The sequence below is a fragment of the Cydia fagiglandana genome, chromosome 11 (genome assembly GCF_963556715.1).
Source record: "Cydia fagiglandana chromosome 11, ilCydFagi1.1, whole genome shotgun sequence".
Lineage (NCBI taxonomy): Eukaryota > Metazoa > Arthropoda > Insecta > Lepidoptera > Tortricidae > Cydia > Cydia fagiglandana.
The window spans coordinates 5,726,185-5,748,970 of record NC_085942.1 but is presented as its reverse complement, the minus strand read 5'-3'; the positions used below and the strand labels follow the sequence as shown (position 1 = coordinate 5,748,970).

The following is a 22,786-nucleotide window of genomic DNA, read 5'->3' as shown; positions in this document are numbered from 1 at the left end:
ACCATTGGCCGCCTATTTTCGACACAGGGGAACGCCTGTTAATGGCCACTCCGTTTGGTTATATTCTCTAAGTAATGTACATTTAGTCTCAGGAGGTTAAATGAACTCTGCAACGGGCAAAGTTTAGATTTACTAAACTAAAAGGACTCGTTTTGCATATTAACTCTTAGAACGCCATGTCTATCGTGCGCGGCGCGTTATCGCAGGCCTTGCAGGAGTGCTTGAGAAGGTTGATATTGGGCTATAACCGTTCCCATCGATTGACGTCTTTGTCGGTCCAAGGTTAATTTCTAATTGCGTTTATCGTGAGATTAAATTTCATATTTTATTCGTAGGTACACCCGAACCACTCGAGGAGTTCGAACCCGACACCCCGTGTGCTGTCAAATCGTCCGACGGCAATTGGTACCGTGCCACCATCGTCAGCGCCACCGATGCCGACGTCATCGTGCAGTTCCCCGACTACGGCAACACGGAGACCGTCGCGAAGGACACGGTTAAGAAACTGGACAAGTCCTTCTACGAGCCCTGCGCTCAGGCACTCGTCGCGAGCTTAGGATTGGTCGCGCTTACCGATGACGCGGTTACAAAGCTGTCCGAATGGACTACGGACAAGGAGGTGCAAGTCACGCTCGCATTCGGCTCCGACGGCTGGCTCGCCAGTCTACACCTGGATGGAGTGGACTTGTCCATAAAACTGGTCAACGAAAAGCTAGCCACCCCGCAGGTGACTTCCGAAGAGGAGCCCGTACCCGAACCCGCGCCGGCCGCCGAGACAGTCGAACCCGTGTCGCTGCCGCCCGGCTGCACGCAGGTCTACATCAGCCACATCGACAGCCCCGGACACTTCTGGCTCCAGATGGCCGACAAGGTCGACAAGATCGACGAGATCCAGGCCGAGCTCGCGGCCGACGCCGACAAATACGAGGACCTGCAAGCGCGCGAGATGGGCACGCTGTGCGTCGCCAAGTACTCGGCCGACGACCTCTGGTACCGCGCCGAGGTGCTTGACCTTGACTCCGACATCACCACCGTGCGCTTCATCGACTACGGCAACACCGACGTGCTCGACAATTCGCCCGGCCTCATCAAGACTATGCCGGAGAGCCTGCGCGCTATAGAGCCGCTCTGCGTGCGTTCCAGCGTCAACGCCGTGCCCACCGGCACCGGCCAGTGGTCGGAGGCGGCCGGCGAGAGCTTCGAGGCGCTCGTCGGCGACACGGCGCAGCCCGTCGACGCGCTCATCGTGCTGAAGGACGTCACCACGTACGTCGACCTGTTCGTGGCCGGCCGCAACCTCACCGACCAGCTCGTGGCGCAGGGCCACGCCGCCCGCTCCGAGCAGCCCACCGAGTGCGGCGACCTCCCCTCCTGCTTCGCCAGCCACGTAAACTCGCCCTCCGAGTTCTGGGTCCAGCTGGAGTCGGCCACGACGGAGCTGCAGGCGATGGAGGCGGCCATGGAGGACGCCGAGAACCTCCCCGAACTGGCGTCGAAGGAGGAGGGCGTGCTGTGCGCCGCCAAGTACCCCGAGGACGGCGCCTGGTACCGCGCGCAGGTCATCGTGGACGGCTCCGAGGGCACCGAGGTGCTGTTCATGGACTACGGCAACGCCTCCATCGCCACCGAGCTTCGTACCCTCCCGGACGAGCTGAAGCTGAAGCCGGCGCTGTCGCGCAAGTGCGCTCTCCAGAAGCCAAGGGACATCAAGTTCTGGTCGAGGAAGTCCGAGGTCAAGTTCAACGAGCTGGCCGCCGAGGGCCGCACCATCTTCAACGTGCAGTTTATCGCGTCCGGCGACATCTCCATCGTGGAGCTGTACCTGGAGGGCAAGTCGGTGACGGAGGAGCTGGTGGGGCTCTGCGAGGAGCAGCCGCCGGCCGAGCGTCCGAAGCCCGTGGGCCAGGACCTGCGCAGCGAGGGCAAGCTGTGCTACGTACACGCGCTGGACGAGTTCTACGTCCACCTCGACGACAAGACCGCGGACCTCGACAAGGTGACCGAGAGGATGGTCGACGTGGACGAGTTCGAGTCGGCGCCGGAGCTGAAGGTCGGCTCGATCTGCGCCGCCTACTGGGCCGAGGACGAGCAGTGGTATCGCGGAAAAATTCTAGAATTCTGCGACGCGAGCTACCACGTCCAGTTCCTGGACTACGGCAACAAAGCTAAATGCCAGGAGTTCCGGCGACTGCCCGAGGACGTAGCGACGATCGAGCCCCTCGCCAAGTGCTGCCGGCTGGCCGTACCCGACGGGGCCGCCGACGACGACGCCGCGAGGAACAAGCTCGACGAGCTCATGGCTAACGACGCGACATTCCACATAGAATTCCTAGACAGCACTTCGGAGCCGGCGCTCGTCAAACTCATCCTTAATGGGGAGGATGTTAGTACTATCCTATTCGCCTCGAGACCCAGTGAGAGAGAACCGGAAAAGGCGGAAACCGTACCTGAAACTGTAACTCCAGAAAGTGCTCATGTTCCGGAGGAGGAGACGGCCTTGGCCGAAACGGATGATCAACCTAAGGAGACTGTAGAAACTGGTTCTGAGAATGTAACCTCATTGGAAATTGAACAAGAGGATAAAGAATCGACCCAATCAGTTACAGAGACGGTAGAAACTGGTTCTGAGAATGTACCCTCGGAAACTGAAAAAGAAGATAAAGTACCAAGCCAATCAGTTATAGAGCCTTCAGAAGTAGAGGAAGCTGTTAAAACTCTGGAGGAAGAAGACTTACCCGAATCAGTTGTAAAGCCTTCTGAAGTAGAAAAACCTGTTGAAACACTGGAAGAAGTAGACTCACCTAAAACGGGCGAAAAGGAAGTTGCCGAATCAGTATTAGTAGGTAATAATGAACAGCAAACCGAAGTTTATACCGAAAAAGAGACTGAGGATGAAGATAAATTTGAGGATGCCAACGAGCTGGACTCGTCGCATCCAGATCTGGACGAAAGCTTAGAAAGTAATCACACCGTAATTGAAAACAAATCATTTGAAGCCAACCCGGACAGCTTAAATGACTCTGGTGATCATAAAGCGGAACAACTAGAGTCTCCTAAACAGGACACTTCATCATCAACCCTGGAGAGCTCCAATGGAACTATAAAAACTCCAGAAAGAGACAATTCTAAGGATTCCATAAATACAGATACTGGCTACACAAGCAGTGATGGCACCAAAGACGGATCCCCAATGAAGGAATCCAGTAATGAATCAACCAAATTAGAATCAGATGTTGGAGAAACAATATCGGAAGTCAAAACTAAAAAATTGGTATCAGATGTAGAAGTAGGAAAAACAATCGAACTCGAAAATGAATCAAAAGAGAACAATGAAACTAGCGTTAAATCAAATGACGTCAGTAAAGTGGAAGAAATTAAAACTATCGATATTGATTAACAGATATATTTTTAAATTAAGTCTTGTACGATAAAAATCTCATTCTTTAATTGTAATATTAATAAGCGATGCCTGATTGTGATAGATACTTAGGAAGGGATTTACTTTATATGTCTGCTTCAGTGAAAATTGTATTAAAGTGTCTAGAGAAGGTTTTTGTAGTAGATTATTTATTGTAGGCGTATAAATTGACTTCCATCAGTCACCACGTACAGTTTCCGTGTTAAATCGAAACTTCCAGAGACTAGACTGAATAGCCTTATCTTTTGTAGTTTTAGATAATCTCTCTAAACATTTTGATACTTTATTAAATTTGTTATCCTAGATTTAAGACGTTTACTTGATTACTTATGTAACGTGTTTATTAAAATTTTTATTGATTTGTTACTTTCAAGTGTAAAAGACAACTTTTTTTGTTTATTTACAATCCGTTAAGTCCCAGTAATTTTTTATCTGTTTGTTTTCCGTTTCTTAAGTCATAGCATTTACGTAACGTTTGAAGACTTTGAAGTTTGATACTGTGACATTGTAAATACTCGTATTTTTCTACGTTCGACGTTGTTTAGTGTTTACTAAGTTAGGTAGGAATACGATTAAAATATGTTCATTGTTTAAATTTGTCACATCGTGTTACCATACACTTTTCGAGTGTGTACTGTCTCTTCCGAAAATCGTTTTTTCCATATTGATATTTTTGGCATTCGCAATTTTTACCATTTTACTTTTTCTCAATCACATCCTTTTCCGAAATCATATTTAACCATTCGCATATTTTCCCATTATTTTAATTTTCCAATATCTTAATTTTCTAATAGGTTTTCTAACCATTCGCATAATTTCCCACTATATTTTATTTGTTTACAATCACGGAATAGATAGGTGCGACGACGAGCTAAGCGAGGAGGAGTGTGTTAGGTGAACTGCGAGCAAAACAGTGCGCCAGAACCGACTAATTATATTGCACGATATTGATTTACAAAAAGAAATTATTTTTTAGTTAGTCTCTCGTATATTATAATAATAATACATATATCCAAATTATGCGAATGGTTAGAAATGCTTCCGGAAAAGGATGCTATCGAGAAAAAGTAAAATGGTAAAAATTGCGAATGACAAAAATATCAATATGGAAAAAACGATTTTCGGAAGAGACAGTACACACTCCAGATTTCGTACACATAGTAAGCAATATGATTAGCAATAAGGAACAGTATGTGTTGTGCCTCTGTAATTACATAATATTCAAAAAGCTAATAAATGTATCTATATTGCAGCTCCAATATGCAGCAGAACAGTTACTCACAAATAACTCAAATAAGTTACGTTTGTGAAATGTTTATTTCTCCAATTGTTTACTGTTTTAAAAATAAATAAACAAAGTTTTGTATAAATCATAGTATTTTATTTACAACGAGACCAGCTTATTGTACTAGTAAAACAAAAGGATATTAGAGTCCTTATTGAAAATCGACAAAATACCGTAAAAAAAATACGTTAAATCAATTATAAAATATACAATGTTCCATTATAATTAATTAATTGAATTGTTTTAAAAAAACAAAAAATAGGGTATTTGCATTACCTAGAAAACTTAGTAAGACCTTAAAAAATATTAAAAATGCAAGTCTATGTACAAATGAATGACACATTAGGCATACACAATATACTTCACTTTTTTATCAGACCTACAATATCGAAGTCTTTCAAGTCCTCCCGTTTCTTCAATATCAAACCTTTTTCATTGGCCAAATGTAGCACGGATAATAAGGCCAGCGGCACACTGAGCGACTCTCTCATGTTGGTGGATAGTTTATTCGGTAGATTCTTGTAGATTGTGGCAAATGTGGTTTCTGTGACGTCTTCTTGGTCCCCTGGTGAGTTCTCTGTCAACATCTTCCATGTACAGTTCTTTAGTTGCTTCATGTCGACTTTTTTGGCTCTCATGGCGTAGGGTATGAAGATTTTCGCGACCTGCAAAAAAAGACTTGCTACTACATAACCATCAAAATGCGATTGTTAAATTTGGATTGTTTTCAACCTGACTAACAAAATGCGATCGTTAAATTTGGATTGTTTTCAACCTGACTTTAACAAAATTCGATTGTTAAATTTGGATTGATTTCAACCAGACTCAAAATGCGATTGTTAAATTTGGATTGATTTCAACCTGACTTTAACAAAATGCGATTGTTAAATTTGGATTGTTTTCAACCTGACTTTAACAAAATGCGATCGTTAAATTTGGATTGTTTTCAACAGCTTTATTGGGACGACGTAAGGTACAGTCGCCATCAGATACATCGGGGCGGCCGAGGTGCTCACAAATATCTGAACACGCCTCTATTGTCAAGGCGTTAAATTGAGTGTTTAGATATTTTGGAGCACCTCGGCCGCTCCAATATATCTAATTGCGATTGTACACTAATGCTGAGGTGTTAAAAATGAAACGACGTACGAAAATCGTTAAACACATCTATGATCGTAATAACGTCGAATGTAATATGATGTTCCCAGGCAAATGACCCAGTGTGATTGTGCCAAAACTCAAACTAGTCTTTTCTAAGTCCCGATGTCCTTTTAATGCATGGTGTCAAATAATGTATACAGTCAAATACCCTTTTATCGTTGGTGGTAACCACAGATAATTACCAAGAGTGTTATGTTATGTATACCTTGGTGGGCGGTTCGAGCATGTCCCCTATTTCCTCGGGCTCCGTCGCTTTGGCCTGCTCGTGCAGCTCGCCGGCCGCCGTGCCGTCCTCGTTGCCCCACTCGTCGCCATCCTGTTGAAACAAATGTGCAACCGGTCCAGTAAGTCAAAAGTTCAAAATGGCGATCGTGTTTCTACAAATGGGAGAAACGTTTATTTTACACACATGCCTATAATCACGCCTATTTCCCGGAGGGGTGGGCAGGGACCACGGATTTCCACTTGCTACGATCCTGACATTATATATTTCGCTTCCTTCACTTTCATAACATTCCGGCCGGCCTTTCTTCAGGATTTCCCCGATCTGATCAGATAAAGTCCGCCGAGGTCTACCCCTTCCAACTCCCATTTGCACTTCCCCCTTATCTTATACACTCTCTTTATTAGCCTTCTTTCAGTCATTCTTTCCACATGTCCAAACCATCTCAACGTAGGTACCTTTCTTAATTAAAAAGTCAAGTCTCAAGTCAAGTTTCAAGTTTTTTTTATCGCGAAATAGTTCATTCTAGGTGGATTCTCCTAAACATAAAGGCCTACCTGCGCGAACAGGCGAAGCGCAGCGAAGATAATCGAAGATTTCCTACGAGCAGCGTACACCGACATGGGAAAATTCATCGCGATACCGAGCCCTACTACCCTAGCGCATTCGGGAGACTCCGGCGCATACCAGAGTACAGTATTGGCCGAACGTTAATTGCAATTGACAATTAACCATTACAAATTACGAAAGTCGAAACAGGAATACTGTAACTTGATAACCGCGGCTGCGCCCGCGATGCTTTAGTCATTAAACGAATCTTTTACTTACTACACGTGTTTATACTTTACTTTCTCCGTATACAACCTTCAATCCGCAACCTTGATAAATATATTATATAGTACTAAAAAGTACGTACAGAATACCTTTAATGTAGTTGAAATAAGACAAAATATACATTGATAGGTAGATTTAATGAGTTGCGCTCCGACGGTTTGCGCAAGCCTTATAGTTCGTTTTTTTAGCATTAGAAAGAAGGTAAGCGATCTTGACAAATCTTTTAATTGAAATAAACTTTTTAAAAATCGGTAACTATGTATTACTTATGAAAGTAGAAGAATATAAATGATCGTTTTACATTGTGTGATCGTTTGAAATGTGTTTTTTAACTAAGGCCCACTTGCACCATGCCACTAACCCGGGGTTAAGCGGTTTAACCGTCAACCCAGTGTCAAATTGTACTGGTAACCATGGTAACTCCAGGTTTACCCGGTTAACACCGGGTTAATAGAATGGTGCAAGTGGACCTAAAAGACACATCAAGATTGTTTACCTTATTTCTAATGCTGAAAAAAACGAACTACATATAATACTAAAAAACTATCGAATGATTTCTGCTACTAACCTGCGCGTTGGCACAGTACGAGGCGTCGTTCTCGTTATTGTAGTCGTAGGGCTTCTCGTCGACCGGCTCGGGCTCCGGCGCGGGCGCGCGGTTGCGCTCCAGCTCGCGCTTGCGCAGCAACAGGACGCTGCTGCGTAGGAACAGCTTGCGGAAGTGGGACTCGTCTAGGCCTCTGTGGAAAAAGGATTCTTGTTAATACGGACCTAAAGTATGGAAAATTTGGTTTCAGTTAAATATCTTGAGATTTTGATATGTTATAGATTTCAGAGTCCTGAACAAAAGTCTCTAGGGGTGCTACCAATGTTTCCGAGTGGAAACATTGGTAGCACCCCTAGAGACTCATATGGAACACTCATATACTCATACGAACACTCATATGCATTATGTTGGTCCGAAATAAACAATTTTAATATTTTATTTTTATTTAAAGTACTAATACCTACATACTTTGTTATCTAGTACAAAATCAGTCGAAACTCTGAAAGGGACTCCCCTTTAGATACGAGTGTTAGTAACATGCATCTTAATTGCCTAAAGGTTAGTGTACACAAAGAACTTTATCACAGGCATTTGCGTCTATTGCAAACGATTTATGCATTACTGCATAGGTCATCTTTGAGTGTGTCTTGCGTGTCTGAACAACTTTTATTATGGCGGCATCACATCAATGAATTAAACAGCCAAATTTCTTTTAGCGGTTTTGGTATTAGTCCCATAATTGAAGCACAATCTTCAATTACTGGTCGGAGTAGTCGACAGCCAAGTGAGCTAAGCTTGCACTACAAACAAAACATCCTCTAGACTGAGCACAGTCGCGCTACCCCCTTCTGCCACGCATACGGTAATTTTACTCCATGTTCGAATCGAAAGTGTCTTTGTGTGACGTCCGTGTCTTTGAATGGACCAATCACGGCACGGGACTTTGCTCACCTTGTCCCGCGCACCCCCGCATTTTTGGCATCATCGGTTGCATGTAATAAGTGCTCTAAACTCGGTCTAGAGGATTCCTAGTCTATGACGTTTCGCTAGGTGGCCAAAACTGATATTCACAGGCTATATCACTTTAAAAACTAAAAGAGCTATAATTATTAGGTTAGTACTTCACTAACCTGTCAATAGGCATTTTGAAGTTGGCCTCGTTCCACGTGTGTCCCGTGGCGAGTGTTTTCCTGCTGATCATGATCTTAGCGGGCTGCGCGGGCTCGTAGTCGCCGGCGGGCGCGGCGCGGCAGTCGAAGGCGAGGCCGGCGCCCGGGAAGTCGAGCTGACGTTTCGTGCGCGTCGGCTTTTTGGTCTCGAGCGTCCGGCCGGCAGTAGTTTGAGTGCGTTCGGAGACTAAAAAAAGATTTAAGATTAACTTTATTCGTATGATACTGAAGGTTTTTCAGGGCGTGAACTTAATGTCGACTTGCTTACGTTGCGTGTAGGGATTTATTTATGAATGCTAAAGCATACCGAAGGTTAAGGAAAAGATGGTTAGTATTTTTCGTTTATATTGACATGTAAGTAGTCTTTGACTGAGAATTAGTATCTTATAGATATAGTATCTTACCTCTGTTGTTCTTGAGCCGCCAGTGCCTGGGGCCGGCCCAGGCGCCGACGACGGCGCCGCAGTAGGAGTACTCGAGCCTGGAGTCGGGCGCCGCGCCGGGCCGCATGTCGGTGAGGGGGGAGGGAAGGTAGGGTCTCACCTCTGTTGTTCTTGAGCCGCCAGTGCCTGGGGCCGGCCCAGGCGCCGACGACGGCGCCGCAGTAGGAGTACTCGAGCCTGGAGTCGGGCGCCGCGCCGGGCCGCATGTCGGTGAGGGGGGAGGGAGGGTAGGGTCTCACCTCTGTTGTTCTTGAGCCGCCAGTGCCTGGGGCCGGCCCAGGCGCCGACGACGGCGCCGCAGTAGGAGTACTCGAGCCTGGAGTCGGGCGCCGCGCCGGGCCGCATGTCGGTGAGGGGGGAGGGAGGGTAGGGTCTCACCTCTGTTGTTCTTGAGCCGCCAGTGCCTGGGGCCGGCCCAGGCGCCGACGACGGCGCCGCAGTAGGAGTACTCGAGCCTGGAGTCGGGCGCCGCGCCGGGCCGCATGTCGGTGAGGGGGGAGGGAGGGTAGGGTCTCACCTCTGTTGTTCTTGAGCCGCCAGTGCCTGGGGCCGGCCCAGGCGCCGACGACGGCGCCGCAGTAGGAGTACTCGAGCCTGGAGTCGGGCGCCGCGCCGGGCCGCATGTCGGTGAGGGGGGAGGGAGGGTAGGGTCTCACCTCTGTTGTTCTTGAGCCGCCAGTGCCTGGGGCCGGCCCAGGCGCCGACGACGGCGCCGCAGTAGGAGTACTCGAGCCTGGAGTCGGGCGCCGCGCCGGGCCGCATGTCGGTGAGGCGCGGGGGGGGAGCGGCGCCGGCGCGAGCGTTGCACGCCGCCATCACCACGTCGTGCTCCGAGTCGGAGTCGATGCCGCCGAGAGGCTCGTCATCTACAATATGTGTTACGATTAAAGATGCCCCGAATAGTGAATTTGGCCGAATACCGAATATTCGGCCCTCTCTCTCGGTCGAATACCGAATATTCGGCGACCGAGTATTCGGCATGAGATACGAACATTTTGTTGTAAATATCAAAATATGCATAACTACTAGCGCCATCTATGCGCAACTTGTAAGAAACTTCTCAGCTAATAAAGCAGTCACTTTTTTCATTCGAACCAAACTCGTCGTTTTATTTTACATTTTGAGTCACAATTATTACAAAAACTGTTCGCCAACAAGGCACAACGTTTGCTAAGATATATTTTTATATTGAACAGAATTAATGAATGTAGTTAGAGTCAATCAAATCAGACTCATGATAAAAATAAAATATTTTGGAATCAGTAAATGCTCAACAACGTGCCTTTGTATTTAACCACTTTCCAAGAATACATTACATATAAAAAATACCCAGTTTTTGGTTATTTTTGTGTGAAAATTTTCTTTTTAGGTAAGTGAAACAGATATTCGTTATTCGGCCGAATAGTAGGCAACATTCGGCCGGAAAAGTGGCCGAATAGGCCGAATACCGAATAGTTGCCGAATATTCGTGGGATCTCTAGTTATGATGGCAGGATGATATAAAAGTAAAATCAGGCCTATGGAACTCTCCGCGCGAGCTCGGTTTAATACCTACGAATCTGCTCCCGTTCACGGTAGAAAAGCAAGCCAGTTGGTTGCCATGCCACACGCGCTCACGTACGCACGTCACCGCGCGCCGCACTCAGGGCCGGATTAAGCATGTTGGGGCCCCTAGGCAGTGCGAAGCTCGGGGCCCCCTACAGTCAATTCTGCACACAGCATATTCAGTACAGGGAAATAAGTGAGCGTTTTTAATTTCAATCTTCAGGCGTCGGCCGAGCCGATCCAAATCGAACGATGTTTTTGCACTCTTATTGCTTGGACATTAAGCTTTATTCTATCGGTTTTTGCCGATTCCGCGTCGCGTCAAGTGTGGGGAGAGCCCTTCAGGCTTAAGAACATTTTCCAGTGGAATACCAAACATGTGAGCTTCAGCGTCACTTTCCTATCTACCTCTATTGGCAAATTTTAAGCGAGGCTAAAGGCTAAGCTCAACTAGAGCCGCAAAGTTGATTTTCTCAAAAGTTAATATTTTGCGAGTCTGAACAGCAATTGTTCGACCATAAGACCAAATCAACTAAGTTAAAATCAACCTAATAACAAAGAAGCAAAAATAAACGCGAGCGCGAAATTTTTTGTTAACAATATCGCAAATTGTAAAAGCATGTTAAAAGGCCGGGTACCGATCTCCACCTGGAGGCCGATTTTTGAATTTGGATTGCTCGATTTCGTCACTCGAAAATCTTTTGAAAACGGCGAAATGCTAATTTTTGAAATACGAGTGATAGAAATTCGGAATCTAGTGACATTGACGACTCGTTTTCAATTCTATTGGTAAAATTTAAATGCCTAGTATTGGAGTTATTATTGAACGAAATACACGAAATTGAGCGGTCGAAATTCATAAATCGGCCCCTGGACCTAAAAGTCCGAAGTGCCCCAGCGAGGCGAACTTTCATGCGAAGGCAAAGCCGTGCTTCATCAGGCTTCGGGATAAATAGTTGAGCATTATAGTATCGTATAGTAGCGTATTGCTTCAATTTTATTGCAGTATTTCATTTATTTAAAGAATGGATCGTAAAAAAGCAATAATAAAGCATACTCATTATTATAAGAATAACAAATTTACTCATGAATTTTGACCCTATGGAACAAAATCTTATTTGGTGTGCGCTGAGCCGCCGGGGCCCCCTAGCCGAGGCGCGGGGCCCCCTAGCCGAGGCGGGGCCCCTAGGCAGTTGCCTACTTTGACTTAGGGTTAATCCGGCCCTGGCCGCACTGTCAATTTTTACGATAGTTACAAGCTACGTAGTACCTACTATTGATTTTCTTTAATTAAACATGTAATGTTTATTATGTATGACAAATGTATAGTTTTAGATAATTCTAATTGAAATAGATAGCAAATTTTTAATTTATTTTGGTAAATGTTTATTTTAACGACAGTGAGTTAACTTTACACCGGAAAGTGCCTACTCATAATTAATTATCTGTATTCATGGGGTTTCTATTATTTTTCTTTATTGTGTAACATTCATCTCTATCTGGTTTTAAATTACACAAAGTTTTGAAACTAATTCTTGCTGGGATTATTGCCCGGTTTATAAAACGGCGTAAACACTGCGGTTACTGCAGAGACATATGACCTTTTAAAATTACTATTTCACAAACACGCATAATCGGAATATTAGGTATAATTTAAGATTTAGCTTTCCTTTTATTTCACTCCGCTGTTTAAGTAGGTATTTATTTATCATTTCTAAGCGTCAGCAACCCTAGCGTTGTGCCGGTGCGCGCGGTGCGGGGAGCGGCGCGTTGAAGGTCACTCCATTGTATTTTTGTGTAGGTATCAAAACGGTAGGTATTTGCGTTTTGTTTGAGAGATAAGTATCTGTTCGTAAGAACTATTATATAATCTGTGGTAAAATGATGTATTTCCTTTTTTGAATAATTTTTGGAACACCCCATTTTTTACAAATGGCTACTATTTTATTTTGTTATATTACAATTACATATCTAAAACTAATCAATGTGATTGAAACATGGCGCTCGACCATGTGTATAAACGGCCTTGATTTCCCGCTCGCCGCGCTGCGTGACGCTTGTATCCAGTCCGCGGCCTAACCACAGAATAAATAATAAGTAGTACTAGGCACAAAAGGTTCACTCTCTAACAAAACGTGTCTATTACGAGACATATAAGCGCATGCGCGAGCAGGCGTCGGGCGTCCCTGCTACTGAACACCTAAATTGGTGTGGGCCGCATGTACTTGTAGCGACGCGACGAAATCGCGGAGTGATCCACGCCTGCCCTAATAGAGAGTGCTATGTGGGGATGAATATAAATAAAATTTCATTTTTGTTGTCTGTTTCTCACAAAATAAACATCTTTATAGATAGTTTTAATACAGCAAAATAAAGTGAACTTAATAATAATTATTATTATTTGAAGCTTTACGTGTCCCACTACTGGGCAAAGGCCTCAATTTCTCCACGGATCTCTTTCCAAATACTTACTTACTTACTGCTGTGACGCAACGACCCGAAGTAGATCTTGGCCTCCGACACCAAAGACCGCCATGCTACTCCAAAGTCCAAAGCCGTTTCTGTCCATTCGACGGCGCCGAGTTCGCTAAGGTCTTTCTGCACTTCGTCTCTCCAGCGGTACCTAGGGCGTCCAGACGGCTTTCGGCCCTTGGTACTCCAGAGTACGCCCTCCAGACTGCGCGATCTTCCCCCAAATAAGTCTTTCCAAATAAAGAACTTAATTAATACTAATAGGGCAATAAAATTAACTTACCGAATAGGTCATTGTGGGCCTCCTCCTGGGGTACTGGCTCGACTTCAGCATTCACATCGAAGGCCAGCGCCTGTTGCGACAGGTTTAGCCGGTTGTTGTCTTCCACCCAGTTGTTGATGCGTACATCCCTGAGATAATAATACCTTAGTAGATAAGTAGAAGTTTTGTAGAACTGATGATTTGAAAGTGTTACTTGTTAGGCCTACTTGAATAAGTACGCAGTCGAATTCTGATAGTGATCCTGCGGCGTTCCTCTACAAGGCGGAGTCGGCATTCGTTGGTGGTTTTAGACGGTAGTCCTAATACTGGTTAGTCCGTCATCGCCTCTGGTTCCTCCGGACCAGGCGGCATGCGTAAACGCATATCCCCACCGTTAAAAAAAAGGCCTACTGGCATAAAGAATGTTTTGAATTTGAAGAGGTCAATATGTATGATAACGCCATATATTGTTATAAACTCACGTGTCCTCAGTCTCTGGATCCCAATTGCTAATAGAGAAGCCAGTGAAAGGCTCGCAGACGTGATCGTCATCAGTGAAGGCCGGCAGCATCTTGGCTGCAAGCGTGATCTGCTCGCTCAGATCCAAGTCTACGGGAATGTCCTCCTTGATTGGCTCAAGGAAGCGCTCATCAGTTCTGAATTAAAACAGTAATGTTTGGAAAACTATTGGTGACTGTGTAGTCCAGTAGGCTTAGCACAAGAGCGCCGCGACAGTATCTCGCCTGTGAGATAGACTATTCAGTATAGATCAGTCTCAAGTCTGAGGTTGAATGGTCAGAGTTAACAGATGTCGCCAGGCCAGCATAGGTTTTACCTGTCGATCCTATGAATAGTGTTGAATTCTCTTTTTTTCTTGAAGTATATGATATGTCTGTGTCTAGATTTGGTTTAAAGGGCTATGTCCCTAAGGGCCCCTTAAACCAACACACAGACAGGTAAGACCTATTTTGGCGCCATCTATAAGAAGATAAAAACCTTTGACAACTGCCAATCCCTTTAAGAAGTTATCCCACAGCGCGCTGTGCTAAGCTCACTGCAAAAATAAATATGCTGATGAAATAAGAAGAAAAGAAAAAGTTATGTTTTACCTTAAAATAAGACCTAACGTCTTATCATGTATGGGGAGAGTTGCGTTGAAGGCTCTATTAGAAGATGTTATATCACCGGCCGTTGCTGCTAATCTTTCGAAAAAAGGATCTGAAATAAAAATTCATTTATAAACACAGGAAATCTCAAGAAGTATTCTTTGCTTATTTAATTACACAAACGGGTCTACCGCGATATAAGTCTTTCCGTGACCACAGCTGGTGCAACTCGGCTGAAACGTCGGAATTTAAGGTAAAAACTATGAAATTATATCGCGGTAGACCCGTAATAAAAATTAAAATACAAAATAATAATAAGTTAAAGTGGCTCACGGCTGGATTAAAGGTCAGTATCAGAAGAAAAAGACAGCTTAGATTTGCTTTTTACAAAAATAATACGAATGAAAATAGGAACAAATATAATGCGTATTCCAAACTATTGAAGAGATGTATCACTCATGCCCAAAAGAACGAAAATAGAAAATTCGTTCTAAATAGTAAAAATATATGCAGGGCCTCATGGAAACTCATAAAAAATGAAGTAGAATATGGCGATACACATCAGTATTTAGAGTGTATTAATCATAATAATGTAACTGTTACCGACCCAGCTAAATTGGCAGAGACATTTAATAATTACTTTATTGAAACTACTAATAAATTAAATTATAAAACTGAGAATACACTTGGTGGGAATAAAATTAGCAATTCTATATTTCTTAAACCTTTTTGTGGAGAAGAAATAAATAAGATCATAGCCTCGCTTCAAAATACCAACGCAGAAGGATATGATGAACTGGCAACGTACGTAATTAAAAAATGTAACCTAGAACTAGTTCCTATTCTAACATATCTGATCAATCTTTTTTCCTAATCAATTAAAAAAGTCCATTGTAATACCCATTTACAAAAAAGGAGCGAAACAGGACATTGGAAATTATCGCCCTATTACGATTATACCAATATTATCCAAAATATTCGAGAAGGCAATGTATTTACGGCTTAGTGAGTTCTTTAATAAATTCAATGTCATTACGCCGGAACAATATGGATTCTTGAGATCTAAATCTACCACCCTTGCGGTTTTCAACTTGATACGCGAAGCAACTACTCAGTACGATAATTATCGCTATACAACCGCTCTGTTCTTCGACATGTCCAAAGCGTTTGATTTCGTTGTTCATGACCTGCTCTTGTATAAACTAAAATGTTATGGTATCAGAGGTTCTGCTTTGAAATGGCTCACATCATATTTGGATAATAGACAACAGTGTGTTGAAATTAAGAACTTACAAAGCACACAGATAGCGTAAGTGCATAGATCTAATTATAAAAATAACAATTATGGAATCCCACAAGGAAGCGTCTTAGGCCCACTGCTATTCTTAATCTATATTAATGATTTACCGATGGTTACTTCTCATAAATGTATTTTGTTTGCCGATGACATAAGTATTATTGTAACGAATAATAAGACGGAACATATAATTGACCATGAAATGAATGTAAATAATACAATAGCTGCAGTAATTACCTGGCTCCAACATAATAATATGCAAGTTAACTTATCAAAAACGAATTTTATGAATTTTAATAAATCAAACCTGACATTAAACATTAATTATAATGGACATAACCTGAATAATGCTAATCTTATTAAATTCTTGGGACTTAATGTTGATAATGAATTAATATGGAATAGTCACGTCGAATATGTATGTAATAAAATAAACAGATTCGTTTTTGTTTTCAATAGACTACGAAGAACGACAGACCAAAAAACAACAATGGCAGCCTATCACGGCTATGTTGAATCAGTACTTAGATATGGCCTGATCGTGTGGGGGAATGGAATCGATATTGAAAATGCTTTCATATGTCAAAAAAAGTGCATTCGCGCTATATGTGGAGTATGCCCATTAACTTCTTGTAAGCCCTTATTTCCTAAATTAAATGTCCTTCCACTACCCTGCCTGTATATATTTGAAGTGTGTAAGTTTGTCAAATTAAATATAGACCTGTTTAAAACAGCCAACGAAGTATTTCTAAGAAATACTAGGAACACTAACAGGCTGGTCATAAATAAAATGCAAAGAACTGCCACTTTTATGAAAAATTGTTATGCTATGTGTGTCAATTTATTTAATAAGTTACCGAACAACATAAGAGAATTGCCTAATAGTAAATTTAAAAGAGCACTTTTTCAATGGCTGCTGTCTTCGACATTTTATTCTATTAATGAATACCTTGTAAATCAACAATCTAGTTTTTAAATTATGTTAATTGAAGTGGTTTTGTTTGAGATACATTATTATTATTATTTCATAATTGACACTGTATTTTTATTTCTATTGTTGTTGATATTTAACTTGTATTAATCTAGTTTAAGTTTAAGTAGGTTAAGTTAGGTATATATTACACTAAAATTTGCATGCTGCATAGTCAGTTAAGAAAGATGGACTTGAAAATGTATAATTTTACAGAAACAACTTGTATATAACCTTTTTTATCGCAAATAAATGATTATGATTATGATTATTATGATTTGTGTAATTCAATATGTGTACAAAACGCGAGAGTTTAAAGTGTTCTAAGTATTCTTTGATGGCCTTAAAAGCTTTTAAGTTTTAGTCACCATTTCCTAAGTGGCGTTTTACTTATTATATAAGACTTAAATCAAACCCTAAGAGACCACTTTTTAGTGACTTACACCCTTATTCATAAACGCGCTACAAACCTCAATTAGCTAATAATCGTTTGTCCTTATCTGTCATTTTGACTGTATTTGTAGAGGGATATAACATAATTTAACTAAATCAGACCCGTAAAGTTTTATGAATAATGGGGTAAGACCTCAATTGTCTTCCACGGTTTACAATATTTTTATAAAAACAATAACTCTAAAGCCCCGTCTCCATATCGCGCGGCAAACTATCGAACATTGGCTCGCGAGACAGCCGCGCGCAATGGATACCGGGCTTTAAGCTAAATGATACGATTTGACTCGCGTATTTTTATCACTAGTGCAACATGTTTTGGCGAGCCTAGTCTTCATTTACCAGGCCACTACACCCGGGTACGCGGCGCATGGCTATCGTGAACGCTACTCATGCACTGCTAGTGCTCGAAAATGGAGACCTAGGCTCTCCAAAACATACGTGAGTAACTAAAAATACGTGAGTTAAACCGTATTATTCTTCTTCCTCAATTCCTCATGACTGTGGGTCGCGACCACATGAGGTCGTTATTTTTCGCACCAAGGCTCTCTATTCTGCAAGATTTTTAGCCTTCCTAATAATAGGCGCCTGTGTAGATCCCTGGCAGGCCTTCTTTGTAGTCTCCAGCCAGCGGGTCAGTGGATGTCCACTACCTCGTCTTCCATCCCTCAGTATGATTCACGACAGGTTAAATTCAATTAAAACAGTAACTAGTATTTCGTCGGGTGACAAGCAAAAGTCACTAACATCATTGAAATTATTGGATAATAAACCGTGCTACAAGTGTAATAAAGTGCATTGTTACTTTAATTTTTTGATAGTACTTAGTGAGTTTTGCTTGTCACCCGATGATTTGAACCAAACAAACCTATGCAGTCATTAGCTTCAAAGTCTCCGTTAAACACCTCCGGGTTAGGCGCAATGGCTCCCTTGGCCCGCTTCTTTTTCTTTCTAGTGGGTGCTGCATTGTCACCGTCCACCGCACCCTCGTCTTGCGTGCAGCCGTCATCGTCTTTCTTGCCACGTTTGGACTGTCAAAAGATCAGGAAATCAGTTAGTAAATGTGTTGACAAACAGCCAATGTCAGGCTATGTGTATGGTTTCTTATGTCAATTCCATAAGTTAAAAAGTGCTAAGTACACTCGGCGTTAAAAAAATCGCAACTCGCCAAAAATTCGTTTCAAGCAAATATATAACTCTTATCTAATGCATTGTACCCTGTCAATATTGGTATCATTTGAAAGCGTAATTAATGAAATTTAAAAAGATAAACCGTCATTGTCCATAAAAACAACCATCGCCGAACATAGGCGTTTTGTTTAAAAAAGGGCCGAGATCCAATTTTAATCGGTCCGTTGTTGTGCAATCCTAGACGGGTATAAAATGGAAGGTAAAGGTTAGTTATGGTTTATTCGCACTCCAGAGGTCACTGAGGTTACTACTGAACCGTTACAGCAAGAAAAAACCCTTGGACATGGATACCAGTCCAGAAGGAGCAGCTTAAGAGGTGGCACTGCTGCAAATAAGACTATGATAGTAAGAAGTTGCTGAAGAAGATTTAACATAAGCGGTTTCCGAGTGCGTTGAGTCTTGCTGGGGTTCCAGGTGACTGGTGGTTACATCAGGAGGCCTGGACCTGGACGACAACACTGCTCTTCTGCTAGAGACAATCGGTACATTGTATCAAACTCTTTGGAGAACCGTTTCTACTGCTGTTGAGCTGCAGCAGCAGCTTCAAGCAGCTCAAGTATCTCTACGATCGGAAGAAAGCCGGAAGAGAAGAGGATGTTGCCCCGTAGAGCTGCTACAGGCCCCCAATTAAAGCAATAGCATCGAATAGCCAGGAGGAAATTTCGCCGACTGCACGAAGATTGGACGTTTGAACAATAGAGGAATGTCCTCTTTTCCGACGAGACGAGGGTGTACCTTTACACCAACGACAGGTGAAGGGGGGTGTGTAGGAGGCAGGGAGAGCAATTTACGCAGGCCTGCACTGAAGAAACCGTCTGCTTAGGGGACGGATCTCGCATGTTCTGGGGCGGCATTTCGATCGACGAGTAAACTGATCTCCTGTGCATTTCTCGCACTGAAGGTGGTCACAGGCAAGGATCCCTGACTGCTCGGCGTTCCATAACGGTGTTCTTGGAGGAGCATGTGATACCATATGATGGTTTTGTTGGACCCAACTTCCAGTTTATGCATGACAACGCCCGCTGTCACCCTGCGTTGTTTGGGTGAGACTAAATGTGGAAGGTTGGGATCACGGTAATGGAGTGGCCAGCAAGGAGCCCTGACCTGAACCCAATCGAACATCACTAAGATCAGCTAAACCGGCGGGTTCGGTCGCCTGATCCTGCTCCTGCCACTCTCGACAGGCTTCAAAACGCCATTATTGAGGAGTGGATCAACAGTCATGACTGATCACATGGAGGCTACTCGGAAGGCAAGAGGAGGCATCACTAGGTTTTAAGTTTAGTTTTAAGTTTGTTTTTTCCGTATCTGTCGATTTTGTAGTATTTTTATTCTTTGCAATTTTAACCTGAATACACGTCGATTCGTTTTTCCTGAAAATTTTCTTTTTGTATGGGGTAGATCGTCCATTTCACGACATTTTCCAATAGAGGGTTTCATAACCTTTCAAATAAGGCCCCAAAGTCTTATCTTGCCTTATATAAGGTTTAAAACCGCTTGAAAGAAAAAAGTTAAGATGTGCGATTTTTTTGACGCTGAGTGTATATATGAGTCGCTTAACTTCAAATTCGGGTAAATCCATATGTCAGATTATGCGATTTTGGTACTAAGAAAAAGTAATAGGGTAGACATTTGCTGTGATGGTCGAATGGATTTACCCGAGTTTCAAGTTAAGTGACACATATATGTAAAATAAAAGTTTTTAAATTGCAAAATTATCAGTTTAACTTTGAAGCATTCTGTTTTTCTTCATCAGAAATCTACAGAACTATACTTTGAACGGCTCATATTTTTTTATTGAGAATTTATCTTCTGCTGTTGTCTACAATCGCAAAAATATAAAATTAATATCAGCAGAAAGTCTAAAGGCTTGTCTCCATATTGCGCGGCAAACTATCGAACATTGGCTCGCAAAGCAGCCGCGCGCAATGGCTACCGGGTTGGCTCGCGAGCCAATCTTCGATAGTTTGCCGCGCAATATGGAGACAGGCCTTAATAACGGCACAATTTCTAAATATAATAATAAATTAATTTCTAAATATATAATATACCTGAGCAGCCTTGCTCAAACCTCCGGCCATCTTCAGAACATCATAATGCACCGCATCCACCCTGAATGAGTATATCCTGGCAGATGCGTCCACGACGGTCGAAGCCGTCTGTAGGTTGTCCATACGGGAGTCATGCTTCCGCAGCATGGATGTCATGAAGTCAATGAGCTGCAGGTTCCATGCATTGTCCTTGTTTATTTTCTAAAAACAGAAAAGTTTTGCCAAAATATAATGGAGTAAGTTCATTATCAAACCAAAGCCGCCAAGATTAAATGGGACTGGGCCGGACACATCTGCCGTATGCCAAGACTTGTGGGCCAAGAAAACTACCGAGTGGACACCAAACATAATTCATACAGAATCTTGACATCTTTCGGAAAGTCTTTTTAACATCTGTATGTAATGAACATGATTGCAATAAATAAATGAAATGAGATTGGCGTAATATTGCCATAGAACGAGACGCGTGAAAGAAAGAGAGGGAGGCCTTTGCTCAGCAGTGGGACACAATAGGCTAACAAATAATAAATAAATAATAAAGTTCATTATCATACATTCGGTGTGGGAATGATTTCGTGTATTTATAACTTTGTTTATTGTAAAATAATTACCAGACTATGAATTAAACATAGGTAGTAAGGTCCAAATGTGCTATAGAAATGTTAAATTAGTATTGTTTTTTACAGTTTTTACCTGTTATTTGGCTAGTGTAAATCATCCCCGCACTGAAAACCCCGATGTATGTTCAATATGAATCTGTGCGTAATAGTAAACATTTGCTACATTACTTGCTTACTGGCGAACTGGCGAAGAGTGGCCCACGACAGACCTCAATGGAAAGAGCTAGAGGAGGCCTTTGCCAAGCGGCACACTGAGCTAAGAGATATACTCTAACTCAGAACAAAAGGGGCTAGATAGATAGACATTACTTGCTTAGGGCGGTATTCCACCTGTACAATTCTTAATCCAATGTGCTTTGCGTCTCACTCTCTCACTAAGCAAAATGTGAGATGCAAATATACCACCCTAAGCAAGTAATTAACCCATTCTACAAATATTTTTTGCCCAATAATGGTAACCCCTCACAAAGTGGATTTATTAGCTGTTTAACCCTCTGAACAATATGCCTATGCACAATGCACTATAGTAAACCTTATTGGACTGTACAGTCTCCATCAGATATATCAGAGCAGTCAAGGCACTCACAAATATCTGAAAATGCCTCTATTGTTAGGGCGTTAGTGTGTTCAGATATTGTGAACACCTTGGCCGCTCCAATATATCTGATGGCGACTGAAAACACCCTAAGTGCATAAAACAGGAGAAAATCAAGATTTACTACGTAGTTACAGGATTAAAACACAGCACCAAGCACTAATAAAACTCTTTCCGTCAAAATGTTTATCACTTCGGCAGTAAATTTCATCATGAGATTCTTGAGCTATTATTTGTCAATCTACTCAGAAATTTATACAGTTTCTGGCTACAGTTTGGTAGTGATGCTGTACCATTAAAATGTGTGTTTATGATCTGAGATTGTAGTACCACATAATCATGAAAAACCTCACAATAACATACAAAAGTAAACTACTAACATTTTCAGCATACAGCTTGAGACACCCCTGAAAATGCTCTTTCTGTGGTGATGAGGACATGGTATCTCGTGGGCGACGTGGTGAATGCGGTGTGGAAGTGGCGATCGCCCGCTCCGACGCCACCAGAGACGAACGCTCAGCATCGTCATCGTTTCGCTCCTGAAAATAGATGATCATAATTCACAATAGGAACCACAATAGGTTTGCTCGTCTTTGCAACATTTAGCTACGATTAAGCTGTCTCAGTTCAAATGCCAGTGTAGAAATCACATAAAAAGATCACAAACCTCATCCCGAGGGTTGGCAGCTCGAGTTTGAGGTATCAAACTACGCCGCTTCAATGAGCTTGTGCCACTACTCCCACTAAGACTTTTTCTCAACCGCAACAAGTCTGGTGTCGATGTTATAGGGCTTTCCACCATCATGCTGCATAGATATTTCTAAATTCAGGATTCCTTATGCACTGTACTGTTTATTTACTTCAAATAAATAAGATATTTATATAATATCCGCAAAAATTAAATCTCAACGGACACAATAGACAGGCACAGACAGACGCTTTTTTAAATCAAGTCTGTCAAACAAATTTCTCACGCCTTGGAGAGAAACGTTCAGCCATGGGATGACTTCGATTTTTTTATAATATTTATATTATGCGATATAAATTGATAAAATATGTAATTTTAGTGAAATTTAATTTATACATAGAGATTATAGTAAATATTAAAAATATATAAAGAAAAGATAAATATTCGTGTATGGATATG

At 42.5% G+C, this 22,786-nt stretch overlaps 2 protein-coding genes across 2 annotated transcripts in view; one reads left to right on the top strand and one right to left on the bottom strand.

Moving 5' to 3' along the window:
* LOC134668807 (maternal protein tudor-like) overlaps window positions 1-4,772 on the top strand; it is a 29,143-nt gene extending 24,371 nt beyond the window's left edge. Inside the window, exon 12 of the mRNA XM_063526262.1 lies at window positions 336-4,772. Within this exon, the coding sequence (XP_063382332.1) occupies window positions 336-3,397 (3,062 nt within the window). The 3' untranslated portion in view covers window positions 3,398-4,772. The remainder of the gene's footprint in view (window positions 1-335) is intronic.
* A 104-nt stretch (window positions 4,773-4,876) lies between these two features.
* On the bottom strand, window positions 4,877-22,566 carry LOC134668808 (condensin complex subunit 2). Its single transcript, XM_063526263.1, has 12 exons — window positions 22,307-22,566; window positions 22,020-22,178; window positions 20,425-20,625; window positions 18,051-18,213; window positions 14,469-14,577; window positions 13,842-14,015; window positions 13,381-13,508; window positions 9,737-9,946; window positions 8,599-8,824; window positions 7,490-7,661; window positions 6,070-6,180; window positions 4,877-5,368 (listed from the first exon to the last, which is right to left on the bottom strand). Exons 1-12 carry the CDS (start codon window positions 22,442-22,444, stop codon window positions 5,066-5,068), a joined length of 2,094 nt encoding a protein of 697 aa, XP_063382333.1. The 5' UTR covers window positions 22,445-22,566; the 3' UTR covers window positions 4,877-5,065.
* Between the last annotated feature and the right edge of the window lie 220 nt (window positions 22,567-22,786).

Excerpts from the sequence above, each read along its gene's own strand:
- LOC134668808 (XM_063526263.1), bottom strand. The coding sequence starts at position 22,444 with ATGATGGTGGAAAGCCCTATAACATCGACACCAGACTTGTTGCGGTTG. Across the intron at positions 14,578-18,050 it reads TGAAGCTAATGACTGCATAG|ATCCTTTTTTCGAAAGATTA; the intron begins GTTTGTTTGGTT and ends TTTTTATTTCAG. Across the intron at positions 7,662-8,598 it reads TTCAAAATGCCTATTGACAG|AGGCCTAGACGAGTCCCACT; the intron begins GTTAGTGAAGTA and ends CTTTTTCCACAG.